Genomic DNA, 27,703 nt, shown 5'->3' with positions numbered 1-27,703 from the left:
CAGAGGATAGCTTCGTGCTTCTTAATGGCCACACAAACACCATCTTCTGAAGTTCAGAGATGCTGAATCTCTCTCTCACAACAATGTTATTCTGAAAAACGAATAGCAAAACAATATTGCTAATACTACCACCCAATTCCATTTTAAAGTAATCAGCGTGCCTTTATATACCCAGTCTATAATATAATAATACATATATATGACACAATATTTATGACATTAATAATAATATAGGCTTTACGTTAATTATATTGCTTCAAAATCCAAAATCCCCTCTTACTAATCTAGTATGGGTCTCTCGCGTTTACTTTCAGTATTACATAACCTCATGTGCGCTTCCTGTATGAGCACATAGCGCCACCGTGAGGCCACGCCGCAGTGCTGTTGACGGAGCTGGGCTGGGCAGCGGGCTTGCAGCAGCAGCGCTGTTGTTCATAAACCTCATATCGAATGCTGATTGTCCGTAGAGCACCTGGTGAGTTTCATCTCTGTTCCTCTGTTTCATTTGGTATCAGGCCGATCCTGTTGTCTGTCGCCGCCTTCTCTGCACCGAGGATGGAGGCGACGGGGAAATGAGCATCGCTGTGTTTGTGCGACAAAAAAAAAAAAAAAAAAAACCCATACGTCGTCCATAACGGGAGAGCCTTGGCTGCACAACAGCAAACAGCCTCCATAACCTGATTTACAACTACACGTGACTGTTATCCGAAATCTGTCTAAATTAGCCTATATTAGGCTTAAAGAGCGCGCGGACATGGAGAGAGATATCCTGAACGTTAAGGATCAGAACGCTTCAGATGGCAAGTCGGTATAAGCCTTCACGACAGACACACTGTCGCTAAACATGTATTTATACCATAATGTGCGTGGTCCTTGTATATCATAAGGTTCCTGAGATGTTCCTCCCCGATATCACCGCTGCACTGAGGCACGGCCTAGCTCATCTAATGTGCAGGCTCTGTCATTGTCCGACTGGGACACAGCGGCCACCGCCGCTTGCAGGCGCACTTGACGTGTTGTCACTTACAGAGGAGATTGTGCAGATATGTCTTTGGAGAGTGGACGGAGCTGTGCGTGGTCAAGCGTCTAAAAGGGAAATCTGGGTCACTAGAAGCCAGGCCAGTGAAAGGGTTAACCGTCCATTCCGCCATAGGGGGGGGGGGCGGTCGAGTTGATGCTCTAAAAAAACGAGCCCCAGATATGACAAAGTGTGCGTAATTAAATCTCACTAATTCACCCATGGCTTCTCCAGAGCGTGAGTCAGCAAGGCCTGTGTGCTGATGATGCTCCTGCAGACAGAAGGAGGACCGGCTGTTCGTCTCAGTGAAAAGAACTGTTGTGCTGGTTTCGTGTGCATGAGAAGTCTGACAACTGAATGGGAATCATATGAGAGCATCATGGGGGAGCAGAGATGTGGGTTTTCGAGGAAAAACATTATCTTATCCGTCGATTTGCCTCGCTTCCTGCCTCCGTCTTCACCGTGTGTGAGCTATCTCTGACGTTCTGCACAGCATCCAATTAGCTGTCTCTCTCATAATTTAGCCCACAATCATCCTCACTTCCTCCTTCTCTTTGTACAATATCTAACTCCTCCAATTTGTTTTGTGGGCGTCTCTGGTGAGTATTCTAATTTGGGAGTTTATTAGGATGCCTATCTGTAAACTGTTGGTCTTTTTACACTTACAGTTCTTCTCTCATGTTGTTTGCTGCACTACAGCAAAAGATGGGCATGCCAGTGTCCTCGGGTGATACCTGAAATAGAAACTGTGCAGATGACACACACACACAGATGTTTTTTTTCTGTAATTTTGTAAAGCAGCGTGCCTCATTCTCACCTGTTCACACTGACATGTTCATCTGTTTATTGATCATGAATAGACTCATAGATAGATAGATAGATAGATAACACTGTTCCTGTTTTCAGGAGGATGCATTAGGGGTCAAAGGTGAGCTAGTGAGGCAGAGATGAGTCTGACTTCCTGGTTCCTGGTGAGCAGCGGGGGGACGCGTCATCGTCTCCCCAGGGAGATGATCTTCGTGGGGAGGGACGACTGTGAGCTGATGCTGCAGGTACAACACTCCTGCAGACACAAGCCTCTGAGCTGTCACTTCCTCATCTACACTGGATTATTATCTGAAGCGCTGGGATTAGCCTTGATTAGCGTTGATTGACTGGATTCTGTGTGACTCAGTCCCGCAGTGTGGACAAGCAGCACGCGGTCATCAACTATGAGCCAAATACAGACGAACATAAAGTGAAGGACCTGGGCAGCTTAAATGGGGTGAGTGCTTCTGTGTCTTAACTGCTTGATATGTCTGTTTAGAAAAGAAACAATCTCTGATCTCTGAGAGAAAGTACTATAACCAGAGTCGTCATGCATCTGTACATATGACATCAATGTGTATATTGTACACTGACACGAGCAGGCTGTGTTCACATCCATCTGCTGAAGGGGAAAGGTTTCTCTCTTCTCACCGGTGGGATGTTGAAAGTCCAAGCCTCCAGTGCACATCCACTGAGAATGTACGTTTCAATGAAGTAGGTGACAAGTTCCAAACATAACATGTCTGAGGGGGATCTTAAAGGGATCTGCTCAACTTCATGATTCAGCATCTCAACACTACAGAAGATGTTGTTTGTGTGCACTAAGCTGTCTGTTATAACATTGTGTGTTTTATTTTATTTATCAAACATGTTGCAAGTGTAAATCTACAGAGTTTTTTATTGAGTTTATATTTTGATGAGTATTAACATTATTCTACAAAACTCTTTTCAAATGAGCTTAACTTGTCCATGGGAAATACTACGGGAAGACTAGCAAGATGCCAAAATATACAGTGTAAAAATAATAAAACTACGATTCAAAAATAAGTGAAGTTGACGAGGATCCGCCCCAAACTTTTGGTAATCGGTTATTTTCAGTACCAGGTGTTAGAGGCATAATTCAGTTATTACATGAACACTGATGAGATTCGGCGTTCAGCCAGGATCTTAACCCTGTTGTTCTCACTCACTGTCTATTTGTGTTTGCAGACATTTGTAAATGAAGTCAGAATACAGGAGCAAATCTACGTCACGCTGCAAATTGATGACAAATTGAGGTTTGGATACGATATCCTTTGAGTATGATCTTGTGTGTCTGTCAAACCCAGTGGCATGCAGCACAAGGTCAGTGTACATGGACAACACTGTAACTTTATCTGTTCCTAAATAGCTGTGAGTACTCATTGCACGCTGCCTGCTGCATAATAGATACGCTATCAGTGTGTGTGTGTGTGTGTGTATCGCCCTTGCAAAGAGCTCACCGTCTTCTACCTTAACCTGCCTCACATACCAACCTGTTCACTGTGGTGCGAGGGGAGCTGCATATTCCAGAGGAGGCCCTTAAGGTTAGACGGCACCTTGTGCATGTTCATGTGTTAACGGACAAAGTCATTATGTCATCTTTATTGTTTTGCCTCCATCTCTCTAAACTGTCCTCGCCCCCCTCCCGTACATCAGCATGAGAAGTTCAGCAGCCAGCTGCAGCTGAGCCAGAAGAAACCTCCAGAGGGGGAATCGTGTAAATCTGAGGCTAAACTCTCCGAGGCAGCAGCACCAGCGTGTGACGGGGCCTCCGCCAAGCCCCCCGAGGCCAGCAGGGTGGAGGATAAGACGACAGGTGAGAAGGACTGAGGATGCACAGGACACAGGGTGCAACACTGCATGAGCGTATCAAAGACACAGACATCAGTCTCCCGATGACGCTTTCACAAATAACGTATTGTGACGGTTAGTTATGTTCAAAAGTATTTCAGTGCTGAAAAGGTTGATTCATTCAGATTCATTTAAATTTTGACTAATTTATCAATCAAAAAGTGAAAACATTTGCTGGTTCTTGCTTCTCAAATTTGAGTTTTATATCTTTGAAAACTGAAGATGTCTGTGTTTTGGTGAGTTAGTCCGACAACAAAATATTTTTTTTAGAGTTCGTTTTGTTTTTTGGGAAAATCGTGATTGATGTTTCTCAACTTTCTGACCCTAAAATTAAATAAATACATCGATAAACACAAAAAATGTGTGCTTCTAAACCATTAGTAATTGTTTATATCGTCCTTATAGATGCTAAAAGCTGTTTTAGTTGTTGTAAATGCAGTCGTGCCATTCCCATGTAAGATGAAGGTGACTGGTTGTTTTCGCCAGGAGACGGAGCCGTGTTGCACAGAATCACGCCCCTCTACGGTCAGCCTGCCTGGTGGGGAGATAGTGACCCCAACAAGCAGCAACCCGGGAGGCCAGAGGAGAAGAGCTCAGATCGGAAGCGAGAGAAAGCTGATACAGGTATTTACAATACTGCAAAAAACAACTTGTGATTGTGAAATATCTCTATTTTACACAACTTTAAATATGTTCAGTCCTGATGAACATATTGCTACATTGCTTGCTTTAATTCTGACAGACATCAAGAACAGTGCAGAGGTCCCAAAGTCTGCCCCGCAAACATCATCCAATCAGGAGCCTAGCTACTTTGAGATCCCAACCAAGGATACCGCCTCAGCAGGTAAAGTGAGCGGGGAATCCCCCTCACAAGAACTAGAGGCTGGTGCCTCTTCTGCTGCAGAGGCCATCCATGGCCACGCCTCCTTCACCATCGAGTTTGACCCCGGGGCGTCAGCTAAAGTGACCGTCAAAGACCGAGTGGCAAAGGTTGGACCGGAGACCAGGCCGCGTCCTAAAAGGGCTGTCGGGGAGGAGCTGAGTCCCCTTCAGACAGCCATGGTGGCTGCCGAGGTTAAAGTTGCAGACTGGCTGGCCCAGAACGAGCTGCCGTTGGCTCTGAAAGACACGGTTGCAGAGGATGACGGGGAAAGTGTGAAGAGTGATGTGCCCGTACAACTGAAGAGTCTTAAAGGTGTGTGAAGCCATCTGTATTTAACTTAAGTTATGTGTGTGTTTCCTGCTTGTTTGTATCAGTTAAATTCTATTATATTAGCCTCCTTGTCTCCTACATTCTGACCCCATTACCTTCTTCTCCACCTCTCTCATGCCAGGCAGTAAACATGAGGACGGTACTCAGAGTGACTCAGAGAACGCACTCGGAGAGCAGCGCAGGGCCGCAGCAATGGAGCAACGCTCCTGGGGGCTGTGGGGCGGAGCAGGGATGAAGATCAGAGAGGGTCGCGCTAACGTACCAGAGGGGCTCTTCGCAGAGGAGGACAGCCCCGCTCGGCGTCGCAAAACTTCGACTTCCAAATTGGCAAGTGGGTTCGTGGAGAGGCGACGTGGAGAGGCACCACATCAGCAGAGTGGCCGTGATGAGTGCTATCACCATGGGGATGATTATAGTGACAGAGGGACCTATACCATTGAGCTGGAGAATGGAGATCATGAGGAGGAAGAGGCTAGGAAAATGATTGACAAGGTGGGGAAGAAGAACCGTATAATAAAGCCCCTTGTCTAGAATAAGTTGGGTTCCGATTATATCATAGAATGATCATTTTCATACATGTATGCGTACGCTTGTTTACTTTTGCATGTGTCTATGTTGCAGGTGTTTGGTGTGGATGAGCAGGAGGCTGTGTGTGTGTCCAGGTTGGGGGTTGCCGACCAAAGAGAGAGGCTCACCTCCCAGAGGTCTGGTATGGGAGACAGAGGAAAACCTGGACGCATGGAGACAGAGGTGCAAAAACCTAAAAGCGTTTCAATTCAAGCTTGACAGGTGTCTAAAGACTATATTTGATCTTACATGCTTTCATTGTGCAGGTACTATCTGAGCAGCTGATGGTGGGTGGTCCTCGCTGGGTCTCGCAGTGGGCTACTCTGGCTGCCAGTCACATTAGGACAGACCCTGAGGGATCAGGAGGGGAGAGTCACATCATGGTCACAGAAGACAGAGGTACACAAACATTTTCATTTAGTAGAAATAGAATCGCTGAACCAAAACCTCAACACCAGTGCATCAACTCTACCAGCATACCACCCACCATTGATATGTAACGCCCATTTATCAGAGGATCCACTTTACTAACAATAGTTAGTGTTTTTTCTCTACTTTCAGCTGAAATAAGTGAGTCCAGCCACTCAGCCTCCTTTGCCTCGTCTGGATACACAGAGCGTAAAAGGAGAACCCTGCCCCAGCTCCCTGGTGAGGAGCTCGCCCTCGGAAGGAGGACCCCAGGCGCAGGCCTGCTTACAGATATGGGGGAGAAACAGGACACAGAGCTACAGGAGAAGGAGAGTCAGGAGGAGAAGATGGCCAGGGGAAAGAATCGCTCCAGTCATGGCACTGGAGGTGTGGGCAGTCACGGTGGTAGCCCCAGTCGCTCCTCACCAGCCAAGTCGCAGGACAGTGCTGGCGGGAGATCAGGCCAGTCAGGTGTGTTGGCCAAGCTCCCCCCTCGTCCACTGACCAGCGGGGAAAAAAGAATGGAGGAGGTGCGGAGGAGGAAAAAGGAAGAGGAGAAGGCCAGGGAAAGTAGTGGGAAACCTTTGTTGAGGCAGGAGAGCTTTACTGTGGAGAAACCAAGCTCCAACGTGCCCATTGACCTCAGACCTCGTATCGATGGGCTCACGGGCTGCAGAACTCAGAGTAGGGAGACTGGCATTGACAGTGCCGCACTGCAGAAGGACTCGGACGCTGTGGCAGCCTTTTTAGAGACGACCGTTTCAGACCAAGGTGATCCACCAAGTCAGTCCATTGAAGGCTCCATCTCGCCGGAGTCAGACGTGGACACAACCAGCACAGTAAGCCAGGCTGACGGAGCGAGAAAAGTCATCCAGAAACGGCGGACTCTTGCAGGACAGCAGAAGGAGAGAACGGTAGTGTGCTCGTCGGGGAAGGGCCCCGCCTGGAGCAGAGAGACCCAGGACAGGAGGGTCAAGACCAGGGCATCTGGTCCTCCGCAGCCCAGTCGCCCCTGGACTTCCCAGGACCTCACTGATGATGACGTCAACTCCAACTCACTCCTCTCTGACTCCCAGCACACCTCTACACGGGAGTCTAGAAGCTCAAACACCAGAGCCCAGACGGGGTGCACAACTGTGGGGGCTAGCACCAAGTCTAGTCGGGCTAAAACCTCCCAGGCCCCAACGTCTACTGCAGCCAGTAAAACCACGAATGCTCCCAAGCCCAGGCCCACCAGGGCGTCCCTGCTGAGGCGAGCCCGGCTGGGGGACTCCTCAGACACTGAAGCAGCTGAGCTCGACCGGATGTCGGTAGCCTCGGAGGCCTCCACCGCTAGTTCCACATCCAGGACAGGCATGGCAAGAAGAGGGATGTCCAGGATAGTGGCTCTGGCACAGCCGAGGAGGCCGAGGATGGGCTCCCCGTCAGCCCAGAGTGACTCGGAGGCCACTGTGACAAGGAGTAGGGGTCTAGGGGCCCGGAGCGCTGCAGGTGATTATGCCATCAGACAAGGACTGAGAGGATCCAATGTGACCTCAGTGTCTGGACCCAGAGCCAGGGCTAACAGCGCCTCCAAGCTGCCCGACAAGAATAAAGGCACCTCCTCCTATGGACATGTCCCACCTGCATGTAAGTAGTTACACAGTAAACCATTTTCTTTCAGGTGAAATGGAAATAGTGTTTCCTTTCATGCATTCTGTTCTTTCCGTGTTATGCACAGCCTGTCTAAACAGTCTAATGATCGTGTGTAATGTGAAAGGATTCGCTTGTAGTGACGAATCCACAGAAAAGGATCACCCTCGGTTTTTAGCATCTTTCAGTGCTTTGTTTTGTTTTGGGCTACCTCACCGAAGCAAACAGCAGACAGACAGAGTTAGTGACTAGCTAGTGAACATCGAGCAGCATTTAGAAGTTATAGACCTAGATATTGATCTCACCAGTTAGTGGAGACCAGAACAGAGCTAAAGGGAGAGTGAATATTGACTTCAATATGTCAGGTTGCCAGAAAGGTGGCTCCAAATGAATACTAATATTGCTATGTGTCTGCAAGCTCTGTAAATAGGCAACTGTTTTCTAACCCTTTCGCCATATCAACCTTAACTTCCATTCTTTCCTGACATTAGCTGGCACTCGGTGGCGCCGCGCGCCTGTGGAGTATGCCTCCACGTCGGAGGACGAGTATGGCTCAAACCGCCACATAGCCAAGCAGAGCCACGCACGCCCGTTCCCCTCCACTCGGGTAGCCCAGCTGGGAGGTTCAGCCCCAGCAACTCCTAATGCTGCAGGCCTGTCTGCCCTGAGGCAGAACTCCAAGGAACAGGACGAGTATATGAGAGACTGGACAGCGCACAGCGAGGAGATAGCCAGGTACGTGGCTGAGAGGTGCTCAGAAAGATGTATTTAACATATATCAGATGGTGATTTCATATTTGTGTTTGTCACATTAGGATTAGCCAAGACCTAGCCAAAGACCTAGCCATGCTTGCCAGAGAAATTCATGATGTGGCCGGGGAGATCGACTCAGTCAGCCCTGCAGCCACTGACCCTGGAGTTCCGGTAGTCAACGCCTTACTACATTTATATTTCTATCTGCCAGATTAGACAACTACAAAATATCAAGATATGTATTTATTTTCTGCTAATCAGATGCAGGAGCGTGTATTTGATGGCAGCTTGAACCTGAGCGGTCCCTCTGCAGAGCCCAGCAGCGGTGTAGGAACCAACGGGCGGTCTGTGGAGCTTCGACCCCGGGGCTCCGGTGGACAGAGCTCCCGCTCCATCCGCCGACAGACATGGAACAGAGAGGATGTTAGTCCCTGTTCTAATATCAAACAATGCTCAAACTATACAGGCAATCTGTGTACCAACAAGGATATTCCAGAGTTTGAATCTTGCACGTGATTCTCTTTTAAGTCTTTATTTAAAGTACGAGTGAGTAGAAATACTCTGTGTTAGTGTAAGCACACCTATAGACTTTATTTCCCACCTCCACAGCAGTTTACTGGTGGAGCATACTGTACGTTTGTTGACAAATTGTGTAGCACATCAACTTGTCAGTGTGTACCACAGTGTGCCACTAGAGGGAGCTCCCTTCATGCCAACAACCGTACAGTCGCCCCAAAACAGACAAACTGAGCTGATGAGACAGAATATGATTGTAAATGCAAATATAGTCAAAGCTATAATTAAGCTAAATTGCACATAATTTTTCACTTTCATTCATGGTATTGTTTGATTAAAAAGTGGCATGTTTGTTTGTTTTGTTATCAGGCGGTGTTGGACAGTTTACTGTTAGCATCTGTTACTCAGCTCTCGACAAGGATTCGTCAGTCTGTCGACAAAACGTCCTGCAAAATCAGGTGAGCATCATGTTACGTCCTGTGGTTGCATCACTAAACAGGACTGTGCTGCTGCTGTAAATAAAATGCTCGTTATACTGAGGAATGGACGGATGCAGGAAAGAGTTGCTGTTGTTAGGACTCCTGTGCGTGTTTGATGTCAGAAATAGGCCAAGCAACACAATTTGAGTGGCACATCACAACGGTTTACACTGACAACCGGCTGAACTTCGTGCTAATTATCTCACGCGGGATGACAACTCATTCCCACAATCTACAGAATGAGATCACTCTAACAGTCAACTAATACTTCTATCAAAAAGTATTTAAAGATATGCATGTATTTCTTACTTTGATCTGTTTTGTATCTGCTCGGCCTCCAGGATCCTCTTCAAGGATAAAGAACGAAAATGGGAAGAGATTGAGAACAAGCTGCAGGCTGAGCGTGACTCCTTACTCCTCAAGAGCTCCAACAAGGTGACGAGCACACCCGCTCCTCAGCATGTCTGTGTTATCTGCTGAAGGCCCGTGAAGTAGACGACACAGTGATATTTGTTAGCCACGTTTGCAGCATCCACCTTTTGACTGAAATATCTCAGTTGGATTGCCATAAAATTTGGTTCAGACATTTACTCTCCCCTAAGGTCGAATCGTATTTACTGTGGTTATCACTCGACCTTTCCTCCAGCGCCAGAAAGTCCAAAAAGGTTTTTGGGGAATGTGTAGGGAGGGTTTCGGTAATCGCTCAAAATATTGTGTTTGAAAAAAAAGAAAAACGTGAAAACCATTTTAAAGTCACGCCTGAATGATGATTTGGTATATACGGCTGGTAATAAAGTAAGATTTACAACTAACACTTTATATATTAGACTCTAATGTGCTGAAGGATGATACACAATATTCACTGAACAAAATCTGTTCAAACGTTATGTTTTCAAGTGTAAAGAATTGTATTGTGCCCGTTGATTGAGAAGCGTTTAGTACCCAGACAGATTCATTTCAGGGAAGTCTAATCAGCTTAGTATTTGCTGTTTGGCATTAGTTTGGCATAAATTAATACAAAAAGACAGACACTGAAAGGCCCTTTTATATGGCTACAGTAATGAATTATTTTGCTTCAGTATTTGTGTATGTCAATAATGCATTAGCTTTTCAAAGGGTGAGATTAATGTCATACAGTTTTAAATCCACTCCTTCTCCTCTCTCTGTAATCGTACAAAGCACACGATAACTGATTACTTACAGGAGCAATCATAGTGAGTGCTGACAGCTTGATTTGATCCCACAGACAGCTGTACATCAAAGACACTTCGGTCGTGCACATACCATTTAGATGACCTCGCTAATTCCCTTTTCGGAGGGCAGAGCACACCAAATATGGTTGTTTTGATGGAGAAAGAAGACCTTTGCAGGTGCAAAAAGTTAAGAGTCCACAAAACTTCAGCCTCTCTCGGGGGCAGCCTCATAAATCCTGCCTTTAACCCGGCCTGGCCTCAAGTGAACCCCTGAAGAGAAATGTCTGTCCACCACAGTCAAAGGGCTCGTAAAGCATTACTGAGCGTACGTGGCACCACTCCCAACTTATTCCTGCAACGAAGAGATGAATGGAGTTGATTTATTTGGTGTATGAACTTTCCCTTACTTAATCAAATCAACCAATTTAAACGTTTAATTTATGTTCTCTTTAAAGGAGATTTCAACCATTCTTCAAGACCTGAGGAGAGTAGAGAGACAACTGCTCGGTATGGATGTGATGCTTTTCTTTAGTTTTTAGGGAAATATCACACGTCAAATTACAAGTGTGTGTAGTTTGAACTGTCTGGAGCTGTGTTCAATTCAATAGTACTCATTTCAAATGTTTGTCCTGCGCCAATCTGACAGTAATCGACATGATGGTGGACCCAGACGGCACCCTGGATGCCCTGTCCAATCTGGGCCTGACCAGCCCTCTGACTGAGCAGAAGATGGGCCCTGGGACTCAGCAGGGCTCGTCGGTGTTGCACCCTGGAGCTGAAGCTTCCTCCGGCACAGTCTCCAGGCCTGAAGGACGGGCCACTGAATCCTCCGGGCCTTTAGACCACGCAGAGCGAGACCCAGGGCCCCAACAGGGCCCTAGATCCTACAACTGATACTCCAAGGACATAGTTCAGTGTGCATCCTTTCTGTTGGACATGTCCTGAAGCTGTGAGGTAAGAACATTTAGAGGTATTTGGTATCAGACGAAGGAGGAGAATGATGCCTATTAGGTGGAAGAGCCTGACTGCGTAAATGTACTTCAAATTGACTCGTGACGGGACTTTATTAAAGTCCAACACTACCAAATAGCAGCTCTCGTCAGATATACAAACGAAAACGTAACAGCATTATAAAGAAGCTATGAGATAATATACTGTGTGTTTGTGTTGCAGCTCATTCTTATTATCTGTTATCCTTAAAAACATTTGAGAAAAAAACCTGATGTAAAAGATGAGAAGATTCAACGTTAAAGATAAGACACATTAAACACATTTATGTTTTTATTACAAGCCTTGAAATCTTTCTGTTCCAATCTTAAGTCCAATGCAGAAATCCAAACTAGAAAGGTGCAAAGCTGTCAAAAAAAGGATTCAGCGGAGGTGTATGTCAAGTGTTCTTCTATCCTGCCATAGAATTATTTATTAAAATGAATATATTGTTGGCCTGTTGCGATTGCAATCCCTAAACCTGCCTCAGTAATGATTTTCACCAGAAAAGGCCACGCTGCTTATTTCGTGGGGAAAGAACTGGGTCTGTACAGTATGTACCAGTGTAAATGTTTATTATAGTTCAATTAAACACTCCCATCCATGCCTTTTTTCCTGTGGCGATGTCATTTAAAACCAGTGTATCAAAGATAGACCGTGTTTGTTAAGAAACTATAAAATCAAATGTAGCCCCCAACAGGTTTTACTCTTCCAAATGTATTTTGTCACAAGTGCCCCGGATCAAATAATCATTACAGTTGGAGATGAGAAATGTTAGAGTGTACTGGAGCTGGAGGTGAACTTTGTTTTGCACATTTCAAAGCCGACATATGTTATTATTCATCTCTGAGTGACCGGGACACGACGTTCCCCCACGACGCTCCTCTATCGTGTTGTTGTCCTCGACTAGAAGCAAAGCAGGGTGAAAGTCGGCCGGCTGTAGACGAACAGTTTGTCAAATTATTTTCTGATTGCAAACAAGATGTTGTGTTTGAACCAGCGTAGACGGGGGGGGCTACCTCCAAGTCCTGCAGCTGCGTATTCCTGTTAACGATGCAATGAAAGGATGGACAGTGTAATGACTGTAGGTTTCCCAGTGTCTTGCCTCATACCAATGTTTACACATGAATGTAACCTGATCAAAACTGATGGAACATTTTAGCCAAAACGACTTGAATACAGATTGATAATTGCATTTTGTGCTCAGCACCGACTGTAATTTCTCTTTTATTCTGTTTGAGCATTTGGAGAATTTTTGTTGAGATGTTTTGTATGAAGTTTTTTTTTTTCTTTGTAATGATGTGTTGACCTTGCAATACCGGTGTATTGTTTGTCTCATTTTCAATAAAATGCATGATAATCATGAGCTATTTTATTTCTTGTTTTTTTCACAGTTTTGATCAAATGTGAGCTGAAATTGATTTTGACAGCGGTGGAAAGTAACTAAGGACGTTTAAGTACTGTGCTTAGTTTCAAGGTTCTTACTCGAGTATTTACATTGTTTACCACTTTACACTACTGCTCCAGCAAGCTGAAAGCTTCACAGTCATTGGTGTCTGCTGGGTGTGTAAACAGGCAACTGGTTACTAAAAAATTCACTAAACTGTTGCGTTTACAACTCGTCGCTGCCCCCAAGTGGACAGAAAAGATAGTGCAGAGTAAAAAAATCCCATTTTGGTAACTGGCATTGTGGTACATATATTAAAAGTATTTCAGCTCTTCTTCAACATTCAAAAGGAAAAAAGGTGTTGAATAAAGTAAGATGAAATTGTCTCAGACATGAGGTCAAACTTGATTCGTCTCGCTCTAAAAAGCTGAGTACTACTTCATCTTCATCACCCCAGAATCCCCTTTTGGCAGCCATCATCCAAAGCTACGACCTCCTAGATCCTTCTTCCACAAGAGGCCCAGTCTCCCCCCTCCCTTCTGGCCTCTTCCTCATTCAGAGGCAAGTATACGTACAACAAATTAGGTTCTTAGAGGCCTCACTGCCAGAGCCACTGCACTGCTAATTTTATGTCTCCAGCTATTCTGCTCTACTTCCTTAATAATAATAATAATCCTTAAAGCTGTGTCAGGGTTTTTCTCCCTTGCGAACAACATTCACCGCGGCTGCTGGTGCACATCAGTGCTTCTGCAGGTGTTCCTCCTGAGAGGGAACCGTTTGGCTGAATTGTTCCCACTTAGGTTTAGCAGGTTCCCTGTAGATTTCATTGCCGCACTCACACTGTTTGCATTTATTGCATATAAATAAAATATTCATATCACTGCAGCATTTTTGGTTTCGAGCTGTCGGTCTGGACCTCCTTAACAATGATGTGTTTATTTGCTCATGTAGACAAATTAAAAATTAAAACGAATATAGGATGTTTGCCAGGTTATGCACAGCATGTGCCCTGTGTACTACTCAGTGTAATTTGAACTGTCATTGATGATTTAGCACCTATGCGGCCTCGGAGTGAATATGATGTATGATGCTGCGCTGTGTGCATGCAGGATACTGGAAGTATTTACATATTCTGCACCCCCTCATTGATGCAACTTCATAACTTATGGGGAGGAGAACAACAGGTTAAGGCAGAAAATGAGTTGTCAGCCGATTGAATCCACTTTATGGTCATGCAGTAGCAGTTCACAAACACTATTAAGTAGTTACAGTCCATTTGACCTTTACTGTTGAAAAGCTGAAATAGTTATAGTTCAACACTTTGGTAACAAAAGCTTCCTACCAGCACCTCACAAGCTCTTACATTTGCATGTTATATCTGGTTTCTGTACAAAAACAAAAGTATTGCAGCAATACTGGATCAGTGGAATAGTGTTGCTAACCTTCATGCTAAGCTAAACTAATTGGCTGCTGGCTCTGCACTTCTATTTCCTGGACAGATATGAAGTAAACATGAGAACGGTATCAGTCTGCTCGTGTAACTCTCCACACACAAAAAGGAAATAAGTAAATATTTATACTTGAAAAGCTGATTTAATCAATTGAAAAGGCTACATGTATATCTGGAAGTATTGACACAGTGGCCACAGAGGGGTTATGTTCTGAATTAGATCAGTGCCAAGTGCCATTTTTCTTGCACCAGCACCTTTTTGTACCCATAATGTAAATTGTGCTTGCTGGAAAAATCTTCAGTCACCTTGTTTGTGTTTGTGTGTGTGTGTGTGTGTGTGTGTGTGTGTGTGTGTGTGTGTGTGTGTGTGTGTGTGCCACTTTTATAGCAGGCAGATGGCGTCTCTAGAGACCTGTGCAAAAGGTTTCTTAAGGTGAGGCTACAGTGCTTCCGGACRTCTCTGCCAGGATCAGTATTCTGTATGTGAGGTGTAAATGGGAGAGATTATATTTGATACAGCGTGTGTGTGTGTGTGTGTGTGTGTGTGTGTGTGTGTGTGTGTGTGTGTGTGTGTGTGTGTGTGTCGTCATGTCTGATACTGTCCACACACTTTTCTCTATCAGATTACTCTCTTTCACTGTCTGCTTTCTTCCCGTCTTGTCCAGCGCAGCAAGTCCTGTTGCACCTATAGGCCCCGTCTAGAAGCCCAACTGCATACACACACACAGAAGGACACGCGCACACACCCTCCCTAACAAGTGTGTGAGAGTGTGTGGACTCATTGCTGCTCAAACAGACGCACTGTAGTTCAGACGGCACAGAGACCAATAGTGGCTGATTCAGCTACTGAATGATAGATAGCAAAGAGAAGCAAGCAGATGGGACTGACAGCCTTTGTGCGCTTGGCTGTGAGTGTGTGTGTCTGTGTGTGTGTGTGTGTGTGTGTGTGTGTGTGTGTGTGCATCAGACTGTCTGTACCCCAGCAGACAGCAGCACACAGGTCATCAATGGAACTGTCAGATGATCCAGCTCGAGGGGGCAAGAGGAGGCTCCCCCAGCGCTCCTGTCCTGTGTGTCCTAAATGAGAAGCAGCAGCTACAGTGCTGTCCAGCAGCAGGGCTCCTCCGCATCCATCTGTATTTGTTGCAGAGAGCTGCTGGAACAGGTGAGATAACTGTCAGGTACCTCTTAAACATCATACCACGAATTATTTACCTGTAAATCTGCCTTTTGAAGAGGAAGAGGTGCAGGTTAAGATCAAGGAAGTTGAAAAGGGCCATGTGACAAAAACTTCTAGAAGTATCTCTAGTGCATAAAACTATATTCAGAGGAATTTATTCACACATGCCACATTGTCCGATATGCAACATGGTATTTTGTGAGCTCGGGAGGCATTAGTTTCGTTCACTGGAAACCCATTAATTCTGCTTGTCCGTGGTGTATTAGCCTCAGCTCTGGAGAATTGCAGCTGGAGAAGTGTGCAATTGAGCTCTGATGCCTCCAATGACAAATGATTACCACTGCTGCCACACACCCAGTACACACCTACGTACACAAAGAGATGCACACCAAGAATCCTACAATCCTAACTAGTATGTACTGTATATAGAATATTTACAGCTGGTCTATGGTCTGTGATAAAATCAGCTCATGTGCACAACTGCACACGGGCTCCGGCACACTAAGTTCACACTAGCGACACACTTCCCATGCACCTATCCAAAGGCTGGAAACTTTGAAATTACAGTAATAACTCGCGATTGAGACCATAAACTCATGTTTTCAATGTTTACTGAGGTAATAAATCAAGCGAGAAGTCGAGTCTTTTCTCTTAGACTTCCATACAATCAGACTTATTTTTGCAGCCAGAGGAGTCGCCCCGTGCTGGTCGGTAGAGATAGAGCTAGTTTAAGACACTTCCGCATTGGCTTCACTCTTAAGAACCGGAGGTTGCCCCTTGGTCTGCTCAGGGCCTACGCGTACAATGATGACGAAATTTAACATTCCCATACTTTTATACAAACCTTTGGCTTTAGAGAGTGTACTCCGCTGATTATTGCAATCAAAACGTAGCTGCCTCTGAACCTAAAGTGAGGTGAACTTACCCAGGAGTGAGTTACAGTTGCAGAGGCGAAGCTAGTAGATCCGGCACTCTGCTGTGGACAAACGCACTGATGGGGCTTTCTGTACAACACAACCTAACGGGGTGACTTCTTACTGCTGGATCCCTATTTGCACCCTATCCACAGTCCCTTTGGCATTTGTCCCAGCTGTCTCCCGTTGCATTGCGCCCAGTCAGCCTTCACGTCCTGTGCACACATGGAGACCTGCTGTTGAACCTTTGGTGTGAAGGTGAAACACCTTTATTGAGGCGTCCTTCATTGACACTCACAGGGCTGTGTTTGGATAGGTTGAAAGAACGTCATCAAACCTTACTAAAATGGCAAAGACAAGACACCTTGTTCTTTCACCACCAGACACTGTGTGCATGAATATACCTTCACCTGGTTTAGGCTATTTGCTAATCTCAATGTCCCTTGCAGTGGGGCTCTTAAAGATGAAGTCTGTTTTAAATTGGTCTCTTGTGTTGGAGAACTGTTCTGTACATCATCAGATAATGGAGCCCTGTACGGAGAGTCAGGAGGGAATAGGAATAACTCTTAACTGCTCTCCTGCAAAGAGCGCCGCTTGAGAAGTGTACAGATTGCAAAGAGCTCTTAAAGCTCTTCAATATAACGGAGAAGAAAATGGACTGGTAGGCGTTTCATACATTAGTATTCAATGTTGCATCACGGTGGTGACTGTACAGTTGGTAAATTGTTTATGTCAACAGTTTCTTGGTGTGACCGCTGCTGTTAAGCCGGGGATCTCGTCTGTGGTTCTGTCTCAGTTAATGGTCAGTGCTCATGATGGTCAGGGAAACAGTGAGAACCCCTTCCTGTTTGAATGTTGTTCTGACCCTATATCTGCAGCTTTGGGAGCATTCACCTCTCCTGGGAAATGGTCCAAACTTTTCTGTCTCTTCTGTCTCACTTCTTGCTCTCTCTTCTTCGCTTACAGACAGGCTGACGTGCAGAGGGCACCTGGCACAGACAAGCACAGCAGGTGTCACTGCTGTGACTTTGTTCCTTGTTGCTACTGATATCTCTCTGGAATCTCACACAGTGCTCCACAAGTCCTTATAATTAAAAATCATATACTCTACATTGTTCATGAGTATGCCAATGAGATAAATTAAGCTTTTTCAAGCAGTGTAATTACTGTGCAATTTGAATATACTGAATATAATAAGACTACTGCTGCATTCACATGGAATAATAATAATAATAATAGAATAGTAGGGATGCACCGATACCATGTACAAGTACTTACATTTGAGTACTTGACGATACCGAGTACCGATATGAATACTTAATGAAATCATTACAGTTAACAATGACTTTGAAAACATGTTTTATGTTTGTCACTTTCTAACAGTAACAAATTAAATACAGAACATGATGCTGTTGTTGTCATTTTATTGTGTTTTCCGGATAAAAACAGAGCGTAGTTCTTTGCAGTAGGGATGTTGAACTGTGCCATCAATTTAAGCTGCTATGAGGAACTTTTAACTGATTAGGAACCAATTTAACGCTGATGCGTCTTTGTGACCTACATGAGTAAGACCATCAGCGAGATGATTGGCTGGGTGGCTAACTAGGCTCAACTGACGGAAGGATAACGTCACTCTTCCGTTGTGGTATCGGGTGCAGTTGTACCGGAGTAGTTTCACAAGTACTGTGTCTCAGTTGTTTTTATTTTCTGCCTCTCAGTCCCGTCTCCAGCCACGGCCCACGGCCCCTGCACTGTCATTCCCCATCCATCCACCAATAATTGATATCATTTAAACTGATAAGTTATTTAACAATTAAAGCTGTCATGAATGGGTATATACTTTTCGATCACACTTTGGCTCTCTGTGATGTTTTCCATGTTTACCGCCTTAGTTGAACATGCTAGCATGCTAACATGTTCACAACAACAATGCTAATATGCTGATGTTTAGCGGTACATTGGTTGCTACATTCACCATTTGCCAGTTAGCACTATAGACAAAGAACACCTGAGGCTGATGGAAATGTCAGTTTTGCAGGCATTTGGTCTTCAAAGTATTGGACAAATTCGAATTTGCAGCTGATAATTGCACTTATTTGTATAATCCTTCCTGAGGGAAACATGAATATACCAAATGGCATAGCAAACCATCCAGTAGTCTGAGTAGAAAACTTTTCAAGAACTCTCCTCGTATCATTCCCTCATTACTCTCTCGTCCCCCATTAGGTCCTCCCTTTACTCCCTGGACAGTGTGGGACTCATAAACACAACAGCAGCTTGCCTGCAGTCAGCAGCATATGTTGTTTTCTGCTGTTAGGCGATGCTATAATCCTCTGTGAGAAAAGGGCAAATACAATGGGGGAAGAAAGTGTTTAATATTTCATCTCCCCCCACCGAGGCCCTGTAATGTACTTCTGTGCCAGAGGAAGAGGCAGAGTTTTAGATTTCAAGGTATATACACAGTGGAAGTGAAACATGAATGAGTGCTCTGGAATCTGGTGCATTAATGAAAAGCACACTTATTACACCGATTTAAACACAGTGGAGATTAAAGCAGACAATGCTGCTGATTTATGAGTTATTAATGGGAGGTATAGGACTTTTTCTTTAGTCTACACTGGGCAGAACTGTGACGTATGTGTGTGTGTGTGTGTGTGTGTGTGTGTGTCCTACCTAATGAGTTCACAACAATTTGAGAGTTTTGCAGCAGCTGTCTTACACACACATGCCATCGGATCACCAGTGGCATGTTTCAGCATCCCTCTCCTCTAAGCCCAACTGCATTCTGTCAGATGAGTTTTGTTCACAAGGCAGATAAAAGAGGAAGATAAAGAGGAAGAGTAGGAGGAGGAAGAGGGTTGCTGGGGCTCGGAGCTTCAGCTCTGTATTGGCTGTTTGAACGAGAGGGGTTGGGTCTTTCTCCATCTCTCTCACCACCTCCACCGAGAAGCAGAGAGTGAGCAGCACGGGTATAGGCAGCTCACACACACACACACACACACACACACAGCCAGAGGCTGGAAGAAGCATGTCAGGACATGGGACGGACCAGGATTCGAGGTGCACATACACATACCTTCCAGGACAGTGAGGAACCAGCAGGATGAAGACGGTGGCAAAGAGTGAAGACATCAGAGCAGGACAGGCTACGAGTGGGTGATGAAGACAGAGAGACAGACGGACAAAGATGTGTGACTGAGCTGCAGTGTCCCCACCTGTTAGAGTGCTGCTCTCATGGCGGGACCGACCACACAGCAGGAGCCCTTGAAGGTGATGTTTCCTGCCCTCAACTACACTCTGCATCTATTTAACATGTGATATTACTCTTAATTTGTCTGTTTGTGGGATTTTAGTGCATGTTTTTCTTAAGTTTTTCTTGCTGGCTTCCATAACATTATTTATTCATTGATTGATTTGGATGAAGCCCTAAATTCATTCCATGGGTTCTTCAATTATCCAGTAAAACACATGCATGTAAAATAAACCCAGTTAGGGCTGTGACTTTACAGTTTCATTATCAATTCATTTAGAAATTGTTTCTTTGAATATAATCAATTAAGTAGTCTGTCAAATGTCAGGAAATCATATATATCACAAATGTCCCAGTGCCCAAGAGGCCATCTTCAAATTCCTCATAGAAATTAAATTTACAATGATATAAAACAGAGAAAAGAAGAAAATACATTGGGAAGCTGGAACCAGCAAATATTTGCCATTTGGCTTCATAAATTATATATTTGATTATATTGATTATCAAAATTGTTGGCAATAACTTTTCAATTAATGATTCAGTCTATGAAGTGTCAGAGAATTGTGCAGAAAATGACCATCCCAATGTCCCAGTGCGTAAGGGGAGGTCTTACAATAGCACAAAACTCAAATTAATTTAATGCACAATGATATAAAACAGATAAAAGAAGGAAATCCCTACATTTTCTAATATTTGGCATTTTTGCTCGATAAATGAAAGTGATCCAAAACAGCTCTGGAAACCTATTGTGTGTGTTTTAATGAAGGGAATATTGTATCTCACTGCATCAACTGTAAGTTTTCATTCTGTATCATGAGTTTATATTTCCGAGCAGCCATGTACACATCCACAAGTCAAGCATGGTCCTCGACTCTGCTAAATGTGATGAAGAGCTCAGTGGTCTCAGTGGACAGCAGATGGGGTGTGAGGTGTATCCGGTCTTTCAGCCTCATTGCCTGAGACAGACAGTGTGGGGAAGAGTGGGCAATCAAGTTGACAAACACCCTCCGACCCCCATCTTCTCTCTGATGCTGTGTGTTCTTTCTTTTGTTTTATCGTACAATTTATTTAAAAATATGAAGTTGTAGCTGGGAGACGTCTTTTAGAGACTACTGCTCATGCTGCCAAACTAATCAGTGGTATACGATTCATTTGATTGATTGAACACAACAAAAGAGAATGTATAATGTGATGCGATGACTGCTTACAAAACTGATACAGCCAAACAAGGCAGGGAATGAGATGGTGAAAATCTGTGTTCGTAAGCGAAACAGAAGTGCCGAACTGCACTTTTAAAACAATGGAAATCAAGACTCCTCGGGCTGGATGAGGGCAACAAGGCTGCTACTTCATAACCACTGAGCCCACTGAACCCAACCCTTATTACAAGTATACCATATAATGCCGCACACATACATGCACACTAATATAGACTTTGATATTGCTTGTCATAAAAGCGACACTGAGCGTGCCCCTGCTGGCCCAGAGGTCATAAAATCCCCTTCAGCTGGGGATTCGCTTCAACAACAAAGCAGACAGTACACAGAAAAGCATGAACCAGAGTCTCCAGTATTCCTTATAGCTGGGCTTTAGTGTGCATCAGCCTTCAGCCTTCAGCGTTACACTTCACTTGTCCTCTGCTCCGTTGCATAAAGTAGGATTTGTGAAGCTGAGGGGGTTTCGCTCCAGAGCTTTGAATTTCTCTGCAGCCAAGTTGTCAAATCAAGAGTTTCTACAGTCAGGAGAAGACAGATATCCAAACCGCTATTCAATGATATTGAATGACAAAATTAACATTTAATGACTGATCATTATCTTTTCGTACAACACCCAAAACTTAACTGTCATGTCAACGGCTTCACTGTGAGTTGTGACCCTGTTATTACAATAGCAGAAGGGTCCTACAGTGCTGCAGATCATGCTCTTGTCTGTGCCTAACTCACCTTCCAGACCCAGCAGAAGTGCATTGCCATCTTTGCCCTTCTCTGCTGCTTTGCTGTGGTGGTGGCGCTGATCTTCTCATCAGTGGACATTTGGGGGGACGATGAGGACGGTATCACAGAGGAAAACTGCAGCAGAGACTGCAGGTAAGATGCTCTGCAACTGCATCAAATGTTATGCAGGAGAAGCAGAGGTATCATCTTTTTTTATTCCACGCATTTTTATTTCCTTCGTCGAAACCTACATTACCCAGAATGCAACTAGACTGTCAACAATTTGGTCAGAGATTCTCATATGTTGTGCTAGTGGCAGCTTTTGTAGCCTCAAGATAAGATGAGAAGTGGACCGGTCACCCTCTCTCACTCTCCACCCGTAGATTTCTTTTATGTTTAAACTTGTAGTCTTCAGCCCGACACTGACTCAAGTGACATCACATTTGAGGCAATATATATCACATTTCATGCAGTACCTTCTGGAGCCACAAAAGGCTTTATACAACTTTTCGAACACATGTAGTTAGTAGGACTCCTAAAGACGTGTAAACAGACTTTGATGTGTACATTTGTTTAGTTCCACTTTAAGGCTCCAGAAACTCAAGAAGTGTGTTAATTTCAGCATTGTGCTTGTGGAGAATATTCCAGACGACCTCTTTCTCCCCATGGATGGCAGACCCCACCTCCCTCTCTCTGCTGGCTTTCATACATTGTTGGACAAGGCAAAGCACTCAGTTGAGGTGGTCTCACCTGTCTGGGCCTTAAACCCCTGGGACCTCGAAACAACGCCAAGCTCTGCCAAACAGGTACAAAGTCACGGCAGACAGTCTGAATATATCCCACTACATTCAAGCAGAGCATGAAGCAACTGCATTCCCCAGGTGTTGTTGTAAGGGGTAATGCCCTAATTATTTTCCCGTAGCTCTCAATGAGGTTAATCCTGCTGAGATCTATCAACATCGTCCTTTTAAGGGACAACCGGAAGCACTGCTCAACAACAGTAATACAGAACATCACTCTCCTCCTCAGGGTCAGCTGTTGTTCCAGAGACTGCTCAGCCTGAAATCTCGTGGGGTGAAGCTGAAGATTGCCAGCAGTCTGACTAACTCTGCTGAACTGAAGACCTTGGCAGCACACAGTGAGTGGCTGTCATATTTTCATGTTATAAAAGCGACTTGATATGCCACAGTAACTTTCCAGAATGAAGATTTGTAGCTCCTAACAACTCACCCGATGATGTTGTCTGTGCACAAGCCAGTTTTTAAAAGAAGAAGAAGGATTTAATAAGTGTTTTGATAGATGTAGGCTCATTTACAAACCTGAGCCCCATCCAGCGCCTCCACAGCAAGGGTCATACAACCTTCACCATGTCTGCCAAACTTCACAATGAAGGTCAGAAAATGATAAATGTGTTAATGTACCTGGCTGGTTTCCTTTCAAAGCCTTTTGCATCTCTGCCTGCCTGCTTTGCCCACATGTCCGTCAGACACTCCACGGCCCATTTCCACGATTCTCTCCAGCTCATTCTACCACCACTCTGCGTTTGTCTCTCTGTCTCACGCTATCCAGATGCAGAGGTTCATTTTGTTAATATGACAGCTTTTACCAGAGGAGGACTGCATTCCTCGTTCTGGATAGTGGATCGGAGGCACATTTACATCGGGAGCGCTGATATGGACTGGAGGTCACTCTCCAAGGTAACAACTGACATTCGGCAACATAGTGTGCAGAGTAAAGTCCGACCAGAGGATGAGTGAGCTGCTGCAGTTAGGTGTGGTCACATCTGCACTTCTTTTCTGGCCTCAATATGGCTACAGCAGAGTCTGGTCTCTCAATAATACAAGCTGGACAAACTTAATTAAATGATAACATTTGCACTCCACGGGGACTTAAAACACAGTCAGGATTAGTTCCACTCTACAACCTGTACCTTTTTATGCAATTACTCCAGCCACTCTTAATGGGCATCGGGGATGATTTAAGATTGCTGTCTGAGGCAGGCCAGAGAGGCAAGTAGCATTTCACTTTGCATTTAGTATGTAATTCACTATATTACAATAGAGGAGGAACCAGGGAGCATTAGCACGCTACTACTTGAAGCGATTAGCTGGCACTTTTCATGCTTCAGCGCGGGCTTGAGGAAGAACTGCTGTTTGGTGGGATTAACTAAGAAGCCAGAGGAAAGGAAGAGACACATGCATGATGACACACACACACACACACACACACACACACACACACACACAAATGATGGAAGGGAAGGTAGGAAGAGTGACAAAAAGAGAGCAAGTCAGATACTCACTATATAAATGATAGGAGAATAGACTTGATACCTCTGTGTGCTTCCTTCTGGGTCACTCACCAAAATAGAATAAACACAAAACAATAATTAAGGACCAGGTGAGATTATATACTGGTGAGAAACCAGGTGAGATTATATATTTAGAACTCTTGTTTGTTGCGTGTAGCTTTGGTCCAGACTGAAAAACAACGATTGAATGGATTGCAATTAAAGTTTGCACATATAAGCATTCGTCCCAGAAGAGGAATCCAGTGGACTTTAGTGACCCCTGAATGTTCCTCTAGCGCCATCATGAGGTTGATGTTTGTAGTTTTGAGTAAAATGTCTCAACAGCCAATAGATGGATTCTCATTCAATTTGGTACACGTAATAATTTCTTAAATAACTTCACCTCACCTCTTCATCTAGCACCATCATGGAGTCAAATTGTGTCCAGTACTTGCAAAACTAATGTCATTCCCATCAGCCTCAGCTGTTAGTGCCAGTTAGCGAATGATAAAATGCTGGAATGTATAATATTTACTATGTTCACCATATACGATAAATATTATACCTGGAAAATGTGAGCATGTTAGCATCGTCATTGTGAGCATGTTGGTGTGCTTATCTTAGCATTCAGCACCACTGTGCCTATAGCCTCACAGAGCCAAACCAAGACACCCTGATCCTATTGTAATATTATAATAGAATCAATCCTATTAGATTATCAAATCTTCTCACAGAGTTACTATTATCACTCTAAGATCAGCAGCACTTTGCCTTTTATCTAACTCTAATTCCTTTGTCACATTGTGAAAGCATATGTCTGTCCAGTGAACACACGTACACACACAGACTGCAACCTTTCTGCTGCGTCACCTTTTCCTGTGTGCTTCCTTCTGACACCCCACAGAGGAAAGAACTGGGGGTGGTGGTGTATAACTGCAGCTGTCTGGCTCTGGACCTCCACCGAGTCTTTTCGTTTTACTGGCAGCTCCACGAGAGGGACTACATCCCCTCTATCTGGTCGAAGAGAGTTACAGCCCTGTACGGGAGGCACGACGCCCTGGAGCTACAACTCAACGCCTCAGAAGCCACTGCTTACGTGTCTGTGAGCAACGACTTTGTTGTGCATCCGTATTTACTGCATGTTAACACATGAAGTGACTCTACACATGAAAGTCCTAATCAATTATTCAACTGTTTTATATTCCTCTTAAGGCACCAGCTGCCTGACTCTGGACTAGACGGTGAATGTCTTTATGAAAGTTTCATTGCCAACTAACAACAGCCCCGCGCAGCGGGTGATTAATCATGTTAATACCACGCTGAGGAGCATCTTGAGTCTGAATATCTCAGTACCTCAGCCTAATTTGACAGTAATGAATCTTGTTACCCTCTAAGCGACAAGACACCTACCAGTTGCATTTAGGACATTCATCATCCGACAGGAAGTAATGGAGCCGTGCTGGCAGAAGCTGCTGGCAACTCTAACCTGCTGTTGTGCCTCGCTTTAGTGTGTCTTATTGTTTTCTTGCCCTTTACTTTGTCAAAATGTTACACTGAATCTGTCAGACATTTTGGAAAATGATATACCCTAATTATGTTGACCTTATCAGTGTAACATTTTTCAGTGGGGTGTAAATTAGTTTCTTGAATTGGGATAAACGCAATATCAAAAGTCAGCCAAAATATTAGACTTTATTGTCCCCAAGGGGAAATTCTTTTCCACAGCACTGTACTCATCAGAGAGCAGTACATACAACAGCACACAGTGAGCACACACTCCGGCCTGGTCAGCGAGGGCTGTTGTTTAAGGCTATGGCTGTGGGCATCAGGTTTTCCCCAAAGCAAGCCCTTCTGCACCCAACGAGCAGTAACTCACCTTTCAGCTCTTTGGTTTTCATAATTTCTATTACATTTTGGGTACAAACCTGTCTGAATGATGTCTCCTGTCTGCAGACCTCTCCCGAACTCTTCTGCGCTAGAGATCGCACCCGAGATGTCGATGCCATCTATCAAGTCATCCAGAGTGCAAAGACATTCATCTTCATATCTGTGACGGACTACCTCCCTCTGTTGAGCAGGAGCTTCAGAGGAACGTCAGTCACAAGGTATATTAGAACTATTTCTGAGAGCTTTGAAATAAATTGAGACTTAGCTACATGTGACAGATTTATTAACTGCGTGTCATTGGCTTTAGATTATAAAACAGTGTCTCATTGGTTCCAATAGGTACTGGTCAACTATTGATGAGATGATCAGAGAGGCTGTGGTCCTGAAAGGAGTCAGAGTTCGCCTGCTGATAAGCTTCTGGAAGAAGACCCACCCCCTCACCTTTAACTTTGTCACCTCCCTCAAGTCGCTCTGCATGCAGCTGCCCAACTGTTCGGTAGAGGTGGTGCGTGAATTGACAGTTTCTCCAGATATGTTTCATTAAAGCTGTAGTTTAGTATTTGCAGTGAGCTTCTTGACTTTCTCTAGATTCTTTATTCTTGCATATTACGTTTAGAATAAGTGTGGTATGTGTACACACTGATCATGATCAATGCATTTTCTGCAGAGGTTTTTTAGTCACAAGGAGAAAGAGGAAGACATTCAACACGGACTCAACCACAACAAGTACATGGTTACCGACAACGCTGTCTACATTGGTAGGCAACGTACACTATTTGCAATTTATTCATTTTACTTTTACATTTTTAAGTGCATGTTTTCAAGATATGTCAGAATGTTTTGTTTTCATGCTGAGTGCTGTTTCAACAATGTTACACAGAAGACTTAAAGGACTCGTCTAAATCACAGCAAGGAAGTGAATGCTGTTTTTCCAAATGGAAAACTATAACTTTAGTTTGCAAGAAGAAAAGCCAGTACAGTGCAACTTAGGAGTCATTATTTCTTGCGATAATACACAGACACAATATCTTAGATTTGCTGTTTCTCCACAGGGAACCACGACTGGGTCGGGAGTGACTTTGCCATCAACACAGGAGTCGGGCTGGTGGTCAAGACGAAAAATAGCCTTGAAGGCAGGGGAGTCCTGGAACACTTCAAGGCTGCTTTTGAGAGAGACTGGAGGTCACGTTACGCTAAGAGTCTTCAAGGAAACAAAGATCAACTGAGATTCAGAAACCTGCATCAAGTGAAAGTTAATCTGCAGACTGAGGAGGAAAAGGAGCGGAACGACCCTTTATCATTATAAGCATAGAACGTCTGTCTATATCCTCATCGGGCTGAATATACAACACATGTACACAATATGAGAATGTGACGTACACTATTAGACTTGACATTCATTTTGTGACATTATTTTAATATATTCAGATGCAATCAACAAAGACAATGTTTGAAGTAATAAGTTGACTCACTACAGTTGCAAGTTACAGTAACGGTATCTAACTACTTCATTAAATGTTGACTGTTATATGAGCATGCTATGCTGCATGAATATTGAAAGCAATATTCAAATTCAATCTATATATATTATGACAAGCAATATGCTGATTATAAAATCAATATGCTCTGTGTGAATCTTATTTAAATCCATAAACATATCCCATCAAACTCACCAAAATAAATCATTTAGTATTTAATGATGATGCAATGTTTTTGTTGACAGTTTTAATTTGTATTTTACAGACATTTTAATACTTTTTGCATCACATTTAGGACTTTACTGATATAAATGAATAGCACACAGGCTTCACCGATGTGACGACTGTTTATCATCTCATTGAAAATGTTCATCTGACCATATAAAATGTGCTTTTTTCCGAATTGTTGTGTTTATTTCAGCATCACCTCTCTGGGAAGCATAGCTGACATTTACACATAAAATCCCTCCAAACAAGGTCAGGTGCTT

The 27,703-nt window shown here is 44.2% G+C and overlaps 2 protein-coding genes across 5 annotated transcripts; both read left to right on the top strand.

The window, feature by feature from the left end:
* Nucleotides 1-365: 365 nt before the first annotated feature.
* Nucleotides 366-12,811, top strand: cep170ab (centrosomal protein 170Ab). Of its 3 annotated transcripts, XM_031864780.1 has the most exons (19): nucleotides 370-475; nucleotides 1,925-2,070; nucleotides 2,193-2,282; nucleotides 3,035-3,113; nucleotides 3,332-3,390; nucleotides 3,503-3,662; nucleotides 4,184-4,321; nucleotides 4,440-4,892; nucleotides 5,032-5,402; nucleotides 5,532-5,660; nucleotides 5,744-5,876; nucleotides 6,039-7,514; nucleotides 8,009-8,252; nucleotides 8,333-8,441; nucleotides 8,532-8,693; nucleotides 9,156-9,244; nucleotides 9,607-9,700; nucleotides 10,914-10,965; nucleotides 11,105-12,811. In XM_031864780.1, the coding sequence occupies exons 2-19, from the start codon at nucleotides 1,966-1,968 to the stop codon at nucleotides 11,350-11,352; spliced, it is 4,191 nt and encodes a 1,396-aa protein (XP_031720640.1). In that variant the 5' UTR covers nucleotides 370-475; nucleotides 1,925-1,965; the 3' UTR covers nucleotides 11,353-12,811. The 3 variants fall into 3 exon arrangements, with proteins under 3 accessions (XP_031720642.1, XP_031720640.1, XP_031720643.1); XM_031864782.1 differs by having other exon boundaries at nucleotides 366-2,070; XM_031864783.1 differs by lacking the exons at nucleotides 370-475; nucleotides 1,925-2,070 and having other exon boundaries at nucleotides 2,195-2,524.
* A 6,534-nt stretch (nucleotides 12,812-19,345) lies between these two features.
* Nucleotides 19,346-27,610, top strand: pld5 (phospholipase D family member 5). Of its 2 annotated transcripts, XM_031864692.1 has the most exons (10): nucleotides 19,346-19,646; nucleotides 21,577-21,713; nucleotides 22,183-22,366; nucleotides 22,590-22,698; nucleotides 23,130-23,257; nucleotides 24,755-24,952; nucleotides 25,804-25,955; nucleotides 26,077-26,242; nucleotides 26,405-26,495; nucleotides 26,790-27,610. In XM_031864692.1, exons 1-10 carry the CDS (start codon nucleotides 19,611-19,613, stop codon nucleotides 27,041-27,043), a joined length of 1,455 nt encoding a protein of 484 aa, XP_031720552.1. In that variant the 5' UTR covers nucleotides 19,346-19,610; the 3' UTR covers nucleotides 27,044-27,610. The 2 variants fall into 2 exon arrangements, with proteins under 2 accessions (XP_031720552.1, XP_031720553.1); XM_031864693.1 differs by lacking the exon at nucleotides 19,346-19,646 and having other exon boundaries at nucleotides 21,652-21,713; nucleotides 22,199-22,366.
* The last annotated feature ends 93 nt before the right edge of the window (nucleotides 27,611-27,703 follow it).

This window comes from Anarrhichthys ocellatus, unplaced genomic scaffold (genome assembly GCF_004355925.1).
Source record: "Anarrhichthys ocellatus isolate YVR2014 unplaced genomic scaffold, GSC_Weel_1.0 scaffold31, whole genome shotgun sequence".
NCBI lineage: Eukaryota > Metazoa > Chordata > Actinopteri > Perciformes > Anarhichadidae > Anarrhichthys > Anarrhichthys ocellatus.
Note: the sequence above shows the minus strand (reverse complement) of the source record. Positions and strands in the feature narration are given on the sequence as shown.